Here is a 12,683-nt window from a genome sequence, read left to right as displayed (position 1 = left end):
AATGGTGGTAATGATGCTGGTGTTTGGTGTGACATGTGATAAATTGTAAACATCACCAACAATGATGTAACAATGAAGGTGTCAATGCAACGTAACCACTAATAACACCACGTTACTGAATGAATTAAAAGAAATCAGTGATATATTAATATAGTGTTAATTGGCAAGAGAAGCAGAAGCGAGGTGGGGAGAATTGTTTTTTACGCAGCGAGTTGTTCTGATCTGGAACGCGCTGCCTGAAAGGGCGGTGGAAGCAGATTCACCAACAACTTTCGAAAGGGAGTTGGATAAGATTCCACGGTATTTGCCTACCTGTCGAGCAGAAGCTGCAGAACTTCCTGGGTGGTGGTGAAGGTTCGGTACGTGGCGAGGAAGACTGAGACGTAGGAGGGGTCGCCGCATTCAAAGGCCTCGAGCAGGTGCTGAACAATCTTCTCAAGGGTCCCGAACTTGATCGATCGGATTTTGACCGTCTCACAGGTGGTGCCGGCCAGCTCATTTTCTACCTGGCGGGCACAAACCGCAAAGGGAAACACATAAAGGTGACAAGAGGGGGAAAGGTTAATCAGGAAGGATGGGGACAGACTGGGTTGGTGGCATGGGGAGCGCCACACGTTGGAGCAACCCATGAAGCAATGCTAAGGGCCTTTGATAATCGGGTACGGTAGCATAGTGGCTCTGTTACTGGACTAATAATCCAGTAGGCCTAGACTCATATTCTCGAAGTCATGAGTTCAAATCCCGCCATGGCAGCTGGGGAATTTAAATTCAATTAATTAAATAAAAATCTGGAATAAAATAAATGATGGCCATGAAACTACTGTTAAAAATCCATCTGGTTCACTAATGCCCTTTAGGGAAGGAAACCTGCCATCCTTACCCAGTCTGGCCTATATGTGACTCCAGGCCCACAGCAATGTGGTTGATTCTTAATTGCCCTCTGAACTCAGATGTTCAAGAAGGTGGCTCACCACCACCTTCTCAAGGGCAATTAGTGGATGGGCAATAAATGCCGGCCTTGCCAGCGACGCCCACATCCCATGAAAGAAAAAGGAGAATCAGGGCCCGACACTCTGCAGTTACCACTGATTTGGCTGCGATTGTTGAGGGGGGGAAAAAAACCTTTACCTAAATTGATCAAAAGCGTGTCCCAGTACAGGGCCCGAATACTGAGTCCAAACAGCAGAGGCCCAGCTACCCAGAGGTGTGTGAGCTGTAGGGGAGGCTTCAGAAAGGGGGTGGGGGAGAAAGTACTTTACAAAAGGGCGGAGGGGATGGCAGGGCGGGGGAGGGGGGCTATCGGTATTCCTCTGGCCGTCTGGTGTTGTGACACGAAGTGGGTGAAATCGGATGTGGCAAGTATCAAAATCTGTCGCCCACTATACGTTCCGCCCGCGACTCAGTTCCGTTGGCTTCAGTAGCACTGAATATCGGGCGGAGGGCGTAACAGGCGACAGATTTCGAGGCCCCCCCTGTTTTGCGTTTCCCCCCCCCCCCCCGCCCGTGTCCCATTTCACCTCCCTCTGCTTGACAACGTTGCCTCTGGCTGAAAGGGTGAACGCGCTCCTTTAACCGACGGAGAAAACCCTCAGGAGACGCAGCACGTAACGAGCAGACGATCACTCCCTCCGGGGAGTCTGGCCCCACAGTTTGAAAAAGCAAGGAGTAATTAAGTCGCAGTGGTTTAATCCGCATTGAAGTACGAATGAAGAGTTTTGCTGTTTTTAAACTGGTTTCGCCCGAGCTCCTCGCACGCAGGAGGCCGTGGTCTCGTCCTTTGCCGTGCCGGGGCCTTCTAGGGTTCTAAGGGTTGCCAACCTTCCTGGATTGTCCTGGAGTCTCCAGGGATTGAGGGTTAATCTCCAGGACACTGCTGGGAGCAAAACCCCAGGGAGAGAAAATCATCGGGGCATTCAAAAAATGGAGTGCTTTTTTTTTACACATTCTTTGACGACTTCTGTTTATTCGTTATAAAAATATAGGAGTTGGGGAAAAAAAGCTGTTTGACAGTCAAGAATCATCCAATTGAGTCATAGAAAGAAAGAACTTGAATTTATATGGTGCCTTTCATGACCTCAAACTTATCTAGCACCTTGTTTAGACCACACTTGGAGTATTGGGCACGGTTCTGGTCTCCATATTACATAAAGGATATAGAGGCATTGGAGAGGGTGTAAAAAAGATTCACAGGGGTGATACCAGAACTGAGAGGATATCCTTATCAGGAAAGGATGAGCAGGCTGGGACTCTTTTCTCTAGAAAAGCGAAGGCTGAGGGGTGACCTGATAGAGGCCTTTAAGATAATGAAAGGGTTTGATAGGGTAGACTGGGAGAAAATGTTCCCACTTGTGGGGGGAGTCCAAAACGAGAGAATCATAAATTTAAAATAGTCGCTAATAAATCCTGCCATGGCCTCGTCCTCCATATCTCTGTGATCTCCTTCAGGCCTACAACCCTGTGAGATCTCTGCGCTCCTCCAATTCTGGCCTCTTGTCCATCCCCGATTTTCATCGCTCCACCATTGGCGGCCGTGCCTTCAGCTGCCTAGGCCCTAAGCTCTGGAATTCCCTCCTTAAACCTCTCCGCCTCTCTCTCCTCCTTTAAGACGTTCCTTAAAACCCACCTCCTTGACCCAGCTTTTGGTCACCTGTCCTAATATCTCCTTACGTGGCTCGGTGTCAGATTCTGTAATCGCTCCCGTGAAGCGCCTTGGGCCGTTTTAGTACGACAAAGGCCCGATACAAATGCAAGATGTTGCTTCTCCTCTGGGTGGCCGGAGGCCACGACAGAATCGAGATACAGTGCGAGGCTGAGCTGGGAGTCAATGATTATCCACTGACTAAAGTTTTACGATCCAGATCCCTTGACGTTTAAACTTGAACGAGCTCTTCCTGCAGGTGCGAGGGGCGACTCTGAAAGCAGTGAGCCGCGATGAATGAAGCTATTCTTCCCCCTGATGCAAATCAAAGCTCCTCAGCTCGATTTACCATTTTGCCAAAATGCCAATGCAAATCAGACACAAAGCATAGTGGAGTCTGGTTACACATGAGCAAAGAGCAGCTCCAAACGTGTTGTGGCCAGGGGGGAAGGGTGGGATGGCGATGGGTGTGTCCCAATGACTTGATCACGAGACGGAATTCTTTTTTTAACCAACTGTTTATCCCAGCAGAGCGTTAAGTGTCAGCTTGGCGCGGGTCAGGCTTCAACGAGCACATGAGCTAGACAGACACTCCAGGGCAGTCCTGAGGGAATGCTGCATTGTCTTCCACATGGGACGTCTGCTCGCTCAGGCGGACATGAAAGATCCCATGGTACGATTGGAAGAGTTGCAGAAAAGTTCCCCTGGTGCCCTGGTCAACAACATCACCAAAACTGGTCATTTATCTCATTGCTGTCTGTGGGAGCTTGCTGTGCGCAAATCGACTGCCGTGCTGGCCCGCAACAGTGACCACACTTCAAAAAGTTGACTGTGAGGAACTTTGGTTCTGTCCTGAGAGCATGAAAGGCCCAATATAAATGCAAGTACTTTCTTAACCTGTTCCCTGGTCTCTCTCACTGCCACTCTCGAATCAATCATTAAGGTTCTTTTTAATTGAAAAGGCTAAGTGAAAGCCAGTAGTGGAAGGGTAACCAGAACAGGAGAAAGAGATGAATCAACAAAGGTTAGGTAACATCAAAGAAAGAAAAGTACAAACTTGCATTTATATAGTGCCTTTCACGACTTCAGGACGTCCCAAAGCGCTTTACAGCCAATGAAGTATTTTTTGAAGTGTAGTCACTGTCGGAAACATGGAAGCCAATTTGCGCACAGCAAGATCCCACAAACAGCAAAGTGATAATGGTCAGATAATCTGTTTTAGTGATGTTGGTTAAGGGATAAACGTTGGCCAGGACACCGGGGAGAACTCCCCCTGCTCTTCTTCGAAATAGTGGCCGTGGGATCTTTTACATCCACCTGAGAGGGGCAGACGGGGCCCTCGGTTTAACGTCTCATCTGAAAGACGGCACCTCCGACAGTGCAGCGCTCCCTCAGTACTGGCACTGGGAGTGTCGGCCTGGATTGTGTGCTCAAGTCTCCGGAGTGGGGGATTTGAATCCATCTTCCTTCCTCAGGTACAGGGTGAGAAACGTCAGCGTGTCACGTCAGCAAGGGCGGGCCTAACGCACAGGCAGCCTGGGCACGTTCCTCGGGCATCAAGAAGGGTGGGGGGGCCCACAGAAAATTGCCTCGTCAACTATTGCTGTTGTGATGAAACATAGAAACATAGAAAATAGGAGCAGGAGTGGGCCATTCGGCCCTTCGAGCCTGCTCCGCCATTCAATATGATCATGGCTGATCCTCTGATCTCGATACCATATTCCCGCTCTCTCCCCACATTCCCGCTCTTGAGGTCTTGCATTGTTAGGACAAAACGTTACCGGAGGAGAATTTCCGCCAGGGTCTCCCGTCCTCCCCCATCGTAACTTTGGCCGAAGATCAGCGGGAACCTTGCAGAAATGACGCAAACCAGTGGCGTAGGGAGGATTTGTTTTCAGGGGACGGGTTCAGATATGAGCTCTTCAAACCCACCAAACTACTTCAAAAGGTCTGTTTTTCAAATAGGAACTTCACAATAAGATTCAAATAGAAACACTCAAGAAGCTCGACACCATCCAGGGCAAAGCAGCCCGCTTGATTGGCACCCCATCCACCGCCCTAAACATGCACTCCCTTCACCACCGGCGCACCGTGGCTGCAGTGTGTACCATCCACAGGATGCACTGCAGCAACTCGCCAAGGCTTCTTCGACAGCACCTCCCAAACCCGCGACCTCTACCACCTAGAAGGACAAGGGCAGCAGGCACATGGGAACAACACCACCTGCACGTTCCCCTCCAAGTCACACACCATCCCGAAATGTATCGCCGTTCCTTCATCGTCGCTGGGTCAAAATCCTGGAACTCCCTTCCTAACAGCACTGTGGGAGAACCTTCACCACACGGACTGCAGCGGTTCAAGAAGGCGGCTCACCACCACCTTCTCAAGGGCAATTAGGGATGGGCAATAAATGCCGGCCTCGCCAGCGATGCCCACATCCCATGAACGAATAAAAAAATATCGCTGGTCTATCAATAACTTTGCTACTGTTGACTGCAATATCCCGGTGAACTTTTAGAAGCACAAGCCCAACTAATTGGTTATCACTGGTCGAGCTGCGGAACTGACCAGCTCTGGGAGATAGTCCATTCTTTCTCTGTTCTATCAACAACAGCAGCAAGAACTTGCATTTATATAGCGCCTTTAACATTGTAAAACGCCCCGAGGCGCTCAACAGGAGCGATTATCAGACAAAATCTGACACCGAGCCACATAAGGAGATGTTAGGCCAGGTGACCAAAAGCTTGGTCAAAGAGGCAGGTTTTAAGGAGGCGACTGAGAGGAGGAGAGAGAGGCGTAGAGGTTTAGGGACGGAATAGAATCATAGAATGGCTACAGCACAGAAGGAGACCGTTCGGCCCGTCGGGCCCATGCCGGCTCTCTGCAAGAGCAATCCAGCTAGTCCCACTCTCCGCCCTTTCCCCGGAGCCCTGCAAATTTTTCTCATTCAAGAACTGATCCAATTCCCTTTTGAAAGCCGCAATTGAATCTGCCTCCACCACCCCCTCAGGAAGCGCATTCTAGATTATGGCCACTCGCTGTGTAAAAAAGCTTTTCCTCATGTCGCCTTTGGTCCTTTTGTCAATCACCTTCTGGGTTCTTGATCCTTCTGCCAATGGGAACGGTTTCTCTCTATCTACTCTGTCTAGACCCCTCATGATTTTGTACACCTCTATTAAATCTCTTCTCAACCTTCTCTGCTCTAAGGAGAACAACCCCAGCTTCTCCAGTCTATCCATGTAATTGATGTCCCTCATCCCTGGAACCATTCTAGTAAATCTCTTCTGCGCCCTCTCTAAGGCCTTCACATCCTTCCTAAAGTGTGGTGCCCAGAATTGGACACAATATTCCAGTTGTGACCGAACCAGTGTTTTATGAAGGTTCATCAAAACTTCCTTGCTTTTGTGCTCTATACCTCGATTTATAAAGCCCATGATCCCATATGCTTTTTTAACTGCTTTCTCAACCTGCCCTGCCACCTTCAACTATTTGTGCACATATACCCCCAGATCTCTCTGTTCCTGCACCCCCTTTAGAATTGTACCATTTAGTTTATATTGCCTCTCCTCGCTCTTCCTACCAAAATGCATCACTTCGCACTTCTCTGCATTAAATTTCATCTGCCACGTGTCCGCCCATTCCACCAGCCTGTCTAAGTCCTCTTGAAGTCTATCACTATCCTCCTCACTGTTCACTAAACTTCCAAGTTCCAAATTCAAGAGCTTAGCCCCTCGGCAGCTGAAGGCACGGCCGCCAATGGCACAGCGATGAAAATCGGGGATGTGCAAGAGGCCGGAATTGGAGGAGCACAGAGGTCTCGGAGGGTTGTAGGGCTGGAGGAGGTTACAGAGATCGGGAGGAGTGAGGCCAGGGAGGGATTTGAAAACAAGGATGAGAATTTTAAGATCGAGTCGTTGCTGGACTGGGAGCCAACGTGAAGTGGTCCAATGCAAGTTCGTTCAAAAGAAGGAGTGGTCTGATGAAAATCATAGAAGCTTTGGGGTTCTTAAAACACTCAACACCCCCCACTCTACAACTCCCTACCCCGCCCATGCCCAGGGCGTAAACGGCCATTTTTAGCCATTTCTCTGGGGAGTTGCGCCAATCTCCTGCCGGAGAACACCGAGCGATTGTCGCTGGCTTAAAGACGGTGGCCCTGAAATTCCACGGGACTCTTGCGAATCTGTTGTCAGGACTCCGGCAGCAAGTCCGGACAAACGGTGTCAAAATGGACAATTTTAGCCCTGTCTCTGGGTGTTTCTAAAAGTCGTGCCGCAGGTTAATGAGGCCATGAAAAGGGCAAATTAAGCACCAGAGTTCATCTCTAGAGGGATAGAATTGAAAAGCAGAGAAATTATGTTAAACTTGTCTAGAACCTTGGTTAGACCACACTTGGAGTATTGTGCACAGTCCTGGTCTCCGTATTATAGAAAGGATGTAGAGGCATTGGAGAGGGTGCAAAAATGATTCACAAGGAAGACACCAGAACTGAGAGGATATCCTTACAAAGGATATCCTCTTTACAAAGGAGAAAGCTGAGGGGTGACCTGATAGAGGTCTTTAAGATTATGAAAGGGTTTGGTAGGGGAGACATAGAGAAGATGTTTCCACTTGTGGGGGGAGTCCAAAACTAGAGGTCATAAATATAAGATAGTTGCTAATAAATCCAATAAGGAATTCAGGAGAAAATTCTTTACATTGTTACATAGACTCTACAGCACAGAAACAGGCCATTCGGCCCAACTTGTCTATGCCTGCCTTTATGCTCCACACGAGCCTCCTCCCACCCGACTTCATCTAACCCTATCAGCATATCTTTCTTTTCCTTTCTCCCTCATGTGTTTATATAACTTCTCCTTAAATGCATCAATGCTATTGGCCTCAACTACTCCTTGTGGTAGCGAGTTCCACAATCTAACCCCCTTTGGGTAAAGAAGTTTCTCCTGAATTCCCTATTGGATTTATTAGTGACTATTTTATGTTGATGACCTCTAGTTTTGGACTCCCCCACAAGTGGAAACATTTTCTCTACGTCTACCCTATCAAACCCTTCCATTATCTTAAAGACCTCCATCAGTTCACCCCTCAGCCTTCTCCCTTCTCGGGAGTGGCAAGAATGTGGAACTTGCTACCACAAGGAGTAACTGAGGCGAATAGCATCGATGCATTTAAGGGGAAGCTAGATAAACACATGAGGGAGAAAGGAATAGAAGGATATGCTGATGAGGTTAGATGAAGTAGGGAGGGAGGAGGCTCGTGCGGAGCATAAACACCAGCATGGACCAGTTGGGCCGAATGGCCTGTTTCTGTTCTGTAGTTTCGACGTAACTCGATGTTTCCCCGCTGAAATTGCGACAGGAAGCTCGGGAGGACCCCTGCGGAATCTCAGGGCCCACCTGCTGAGGTGGGGAGACATGGCCAGGCACCCACCGAGACCCCTAGCCCCCCCCCGGAGCTGAAGCCGCCTGTGCGTGCGTGTGTGCGGAATGTCCAGATGCGTAGGGGAAGGGCTGTAGTCCACAGAACCCACTCCCCCCCGCCGACAGTCAGACGGCAGAATAGCGCTGACCAGTTTCTGACTGTTCACCTTGATTCTCCATGCCCTCACACCATGTGCTTTAACTATGACGGACCAGTTTCTGTACTATGCAGCTGGGAGTGGAAATCTGGAACTCTCTCCGCCCCAAATTGAAAACTTCAAAACTGAGATTGATAGATGATTGTGGGGTAAAGATATTAAGGATTACGGAACCAAGGCGGGTAGATGGAGTTAAGATACAGATCAGCCATGATCTAATTGAATGGCGGAGCAGGATCGAGGGGCTGAATGGCCTCCTCCTGTCTCCTACGTTCCTGTCATCGTTCTTCATCTGTTCCAGTCCCCCTTTTGAAGCCACTTTGGAATTGACAGGGAATCGTGCAGGTTACAGATTTTAGTTCCCGCACTCGTGGATTTTTTCTCCCTTTTCTTGCAATTTTAACCCAACCGGCCGGTCGGGAAATTAACGGGATCGAGCGGAACGTTGGTTTTAAGTCCCGCCCCGATTTTACTCTCCATCGAAGTCAGTGAAAAGCAATATTGAGCGGGGAGAAAAACCAGTGTTCCACCCGATCCCCTGGGTTTCCCACCTGGTCAGCCCGGTTAAAATTACCCCCTCCCCGCCATTAATGGACTCGAGTTTAGTGACTAACGACGAGTGTTTTGCTGAAGGGATAGGAAATGCTTTAGTATAAGAACATAAGAAATAGGAGCAGGAGTAGGCCTCGAGCCTGCTCCGCCATTCAATAAGATCTTGGCTGATCACCGACCTCAACTCCACTTTCCTGCCCGATCGTCATATCCCTTGATTCCTTTAGAGTCCAAGGGGGTGATTTTAACCCCCAAGAACAGGTGGGTTGGGGGCGGGCTGGGGGGAGTTGAAAATAGTTGTTTCTTTGGGTCGCAACAGCAAAATTTTCGGACTTTGCGCTCCCCAGTGGGAAGCCTGGAATTTTCCGCGCCAAGATTAAACCCGGAAATAAAGCCGGGTTGCGGTCGCGACCCAAAAAACAACTATTTTCAACTCCCACCCGCCCCCAATCCACCCGTTCTTGGGGTTTAAGATCACCCCCCCAAAAATCTATCGATCTCAGTTTTCAATACACTCAACGATTGAGCCTCCACAGCCCTCTGGGGCAGAGAATTCCAAAGATTCACCACCCTCTGAGTGAAGAAATTTTTCCTCATCTCAGTCTGAAATGGCCGACCCCTTATCCTGCAACTGTCCCCTCTGGTTCTAGACTCTCCAGCCAGGGGGAACATCCTCTCAGCATCTGCCCTGTCAAGCCCCCTCAGAATCTTCTATGTTTCAATGAGATCACCTCTCATTCTTCTAAACTCCAGAGAGTAAGAACATAAGAACATAAGAAATAGGAGCAGGAGTAGGCCAATCGGCCCCTCGAGCCTGCTCCGCCATTCAATAAGATCATGGCTGATCTGATCCTAACCTCAAATCTAAATTCATGTCCAATTTCCTGCCCGCTCCCCGTAACCCCTAATTCCCTTTACTTCTAGGAAACTGTCTATTTCTGTTTTAAATTTATTTAATGATGTAGCTTCCACAGCTTCCTGGGGCAGCAAATTCCACAGACCTACTACCCTCTGAGTGAAGAAGTTTCTCCTCATCTCAGTTTTGAAAGAGCAGCCCCTTATTCTAAGATTATGCCCCCTAGTTCTAGTTTCACCCATCCTTGGGAACATCCTTACCGCATCCACCCGATCAAGCCCCTTCACAATCTTATATGTTTCAATAGGATCGCCTCTCATTCTTCTGAACTCCAATGAGTAGAGTCCCAATCTACTCAACCTCTCCTCATATGTCCACCCCCTCATCCCCGGGATTAACCGAGTGAACCTTCTTTGTACTGCCTCGAGAGCGAGTATGGGCCCATTCTACTCAATAATATTGTCGTATTGTCCCTCGAGGCCTAGTTTCTCAAAATAGTTACTTCAAAAGGTAGACTTTACATGGGAAATCAGTCTACCGGCTCAAAGATACAAACCAGGGTGGGGGTGAAACTCATCTCTGGTGGGGCCTCAAAACGGTGATAGGGCTGCTATACCCGCCTCCCTATTTAAAAGAAAACCGTGCGGGTTGTAAAACAGGCGGCCGATGCACTATCGCCCGATTTTTGCGCTGCCGCCCAAAGACGAATTTCACCTCCTACGAACATATCAACAATGAGGGACAGGAAAAGGCCCTTTGGTCCATCCAGCCTGTCCCACACAATCGTGATACCTTGTGCCTCACGATATATACACTCCATGTGACCCCCCCACCCCATGTGACCTAGAATCAGAGCAATCGTCGAAAATTGACGGCACAGAAGGAGGCCATTCGGCCCATCGTGTCCGCGCCGGCTGAGGAAGGAGCCTCCCGGCCTAATCCCACTTTCCCGCCTTTGGTCCGTAGCCCTGCAGGTCACGGCTCTTCAGGTGCACATCCAGGTATTTTTTAAATGAGTTGAGGGTTTCTGCCTCTACCACCCTCTCAGGCAGTGAGTTCCAGACCCTCACCACCCTCTGGGTGAAAAATGTTTTCCTAATTTCCACTCTAATCCTTCTACCAATCACTTTAAATCTATGCCCCCTGGTTATTGACCCCTCCGCTAAGGGAAATAGGTCCTTCCTATCCACTCTGTCAAGGCCCCTCATAATTTTGTATGCCTCAATTAAATCACCCCTCAGCCTCCTCTGTTCCAAGGAAAACAACCCCAGCCTATCCAATCTGTCATCATAGCTAAAATTTTCCTGTACGCAACTTAAGAATTCTGCGCCCTCTATACTATTCACACTGTTTGTATCCCAGTTAATATTCAGGCAGTTGAAATCCCCTACTGGGAGAGGCAAGAGGCCAGATTAAGAAAAATAACAGGTCAATCTGGGAAATTCCTCTCTGACACCCCCCCTAACCCCCCCCCCCCACAACTTAGGCGATCGAAACAGCAACAACTTGCATTTATATAGCGCCTTTAACGTAGTAAAACGTCCCAAGGCGCTTCACAGGAGCGATTTATCAAACAAAAATTTGACACCGAGCCACATAAGGAGGTGTTAGGACAGGCTTGGTCAAAGAGGTAGGTTTTAAGGAGCGTCTTAAAGGAGGAAAGAGAGGCGGAGAGGTTTAGGGAGGGAATTCCAGAGCTTCGGCAGCTGAAGGCATGGCCGCCAATGGTGGAACGATGAAAATCGGGGATTCACAAGAAACTAGCCCAGGAGATCACTCTGGCCCGAATTAATGTCATGCAGTACCGACCTTTTGCATGAGGTGATCTCCGCCCCAGCCAGAAACAGGTCCCCCCCCCCCAGGTATTTAATGACCAACTACCCCTTTTGAGGAAGTGGGGTAGGGGTGGGGTTGCAAGCAGAGCCTTTTCGGAGGTTGAGATGCATTCCAAGAAAAAGCAGGCCTTGGGCTGTGAGATTGGAAGCAAGCCTATCCCGCAGGGCAGGCTCGATAATCCAACCTCTAACCCAGGCAGCTATGCAGTCCTCCAGGGCCCTGTTTGCAGGTGAATCAGGCAGTCTGGCTCCTTAATGGCACCTCGGGGGCTGAAGCAGCCACTGTGGCTTGGCTAACCCCCGCTACTTTAGAATTTTGATGGGATTCTTTCGTTAAGTAGAACGTAGGGAGGTCCCACTTGGTGATCAGTCTGCCTGAGGCCACCTCAGGCCTCATTGCAGGCTAAGTGTCAACATCCTAATTACGCAATGCCTCAGAGAAGCCTCAGTCTGCGCTATCGTCTCCTGCGGAACACGCGGGAAGCTTAGAAGAGGAGGCCTTACCCCCAGCCACTGCTGCCCCTTGCTCGCTGCCTGTTGGAGTTGTATGTGTCGCTGGCTCACAGAATAAACGGCCCCATCCACCGTCTCCTCATTGAGGCACTGCGGGGACTGGAAAAGAAAGAAAAATCACACACACGCACACACAAACGTATATATACACACACGAGAAAAGTAGGCCCCACAGCCTGTGTTTTAAAGTCCATGATATCTCCATTCTCGATGTCTCCTACTTCACGTAAAAGAGTCAATGGGAGCAAATTTCCTCCAGGCTTCTCCCACTTTGCTGCCATAACATGAGCAGGGAAACCCCATTTTGTTTTTCTTTTCAAGCCCTCCCTGGTCAAACAGGCCATCGAATCGTACAGCACAGGAGGAAGCCATTCGGCCCATCGTGCCTCTGCCAACTCTTTGAAAGGGCGATCCAATTAATCCCACCACTCCCCCCCACCCCTGCTCTTTCCCCACAGCCCCGCAATTTTCTCCCCTTCAAGTACTTATCCAATTCCCCCTTTTGAAAGGGTCTTTCAGGCAGTGCGTTCCAGGTCCTAACAACTCGCTGCGTAAAAAAATTCTCCTCATCTCCCCTCTGGTTCTTTTGCCAGTTACCTTAGACCTGTGAACTCTGGTTATCCAAGGTCACAGGCTATGTTCTAATGATCTCCATTCTGGACACCTCCTACGGCCCATAAGAGAGTCAACGGGGGAAAATTTCCTCAAAGC

General features: G+C 49.3%; 1 protein-coding gene across 4 annotated transcripts in view; it reads right to left on the bottom strand.

Annotated features, from left to right (window-relative positions):
- Nucleotides 1-12,683, bottom strand: part of LOC137305246 (ral guanine nucleotide dissociation stimulator-like) — a 137,628-nt gene that overhangs the window by 64,481 nt on the left and 60,464 nt on the right. For 3 of the 4 annotated variants that reach the window (XM_067974091.1, XM_067974092.1, XM_067974093.1), the window contains 2 exons: nt 11,964-12,071; nt 313-506 (listed from right to left, as the gene is read on the bottom strand). In XM_067974091.1, coding sequence (XP_067830192.1) covers nt 313-506; nt 11,964-12,071 — 302 coding nt within the window. Of the gene's footprint in view, nt 1-312; nt 1,638-11,963; nt 12,072-12,683 lie in introns of those variants that run through there. The other variant, XM_067974094.1, reaches the window with a different exon arrangement.

This window comes from Heptranchias perlo, chromosome 39, assembly GCF_035084215.1.
Source record: "Heptranchias perlo isolate sHepPer1 chromosome 39, sHepPer1.hap1, whole genome shotgun sequence".
NCBI classification, from domain to species: Eukaryota; Metazoa; Chordata; class Chondrichthyes; order Hexanchiformes; family Hexanchidae; genus Heptranchias; species Heptranchias perlo.
This window is presented reverse-complemented; position numbering and strand designations above follow the sequence as displayed.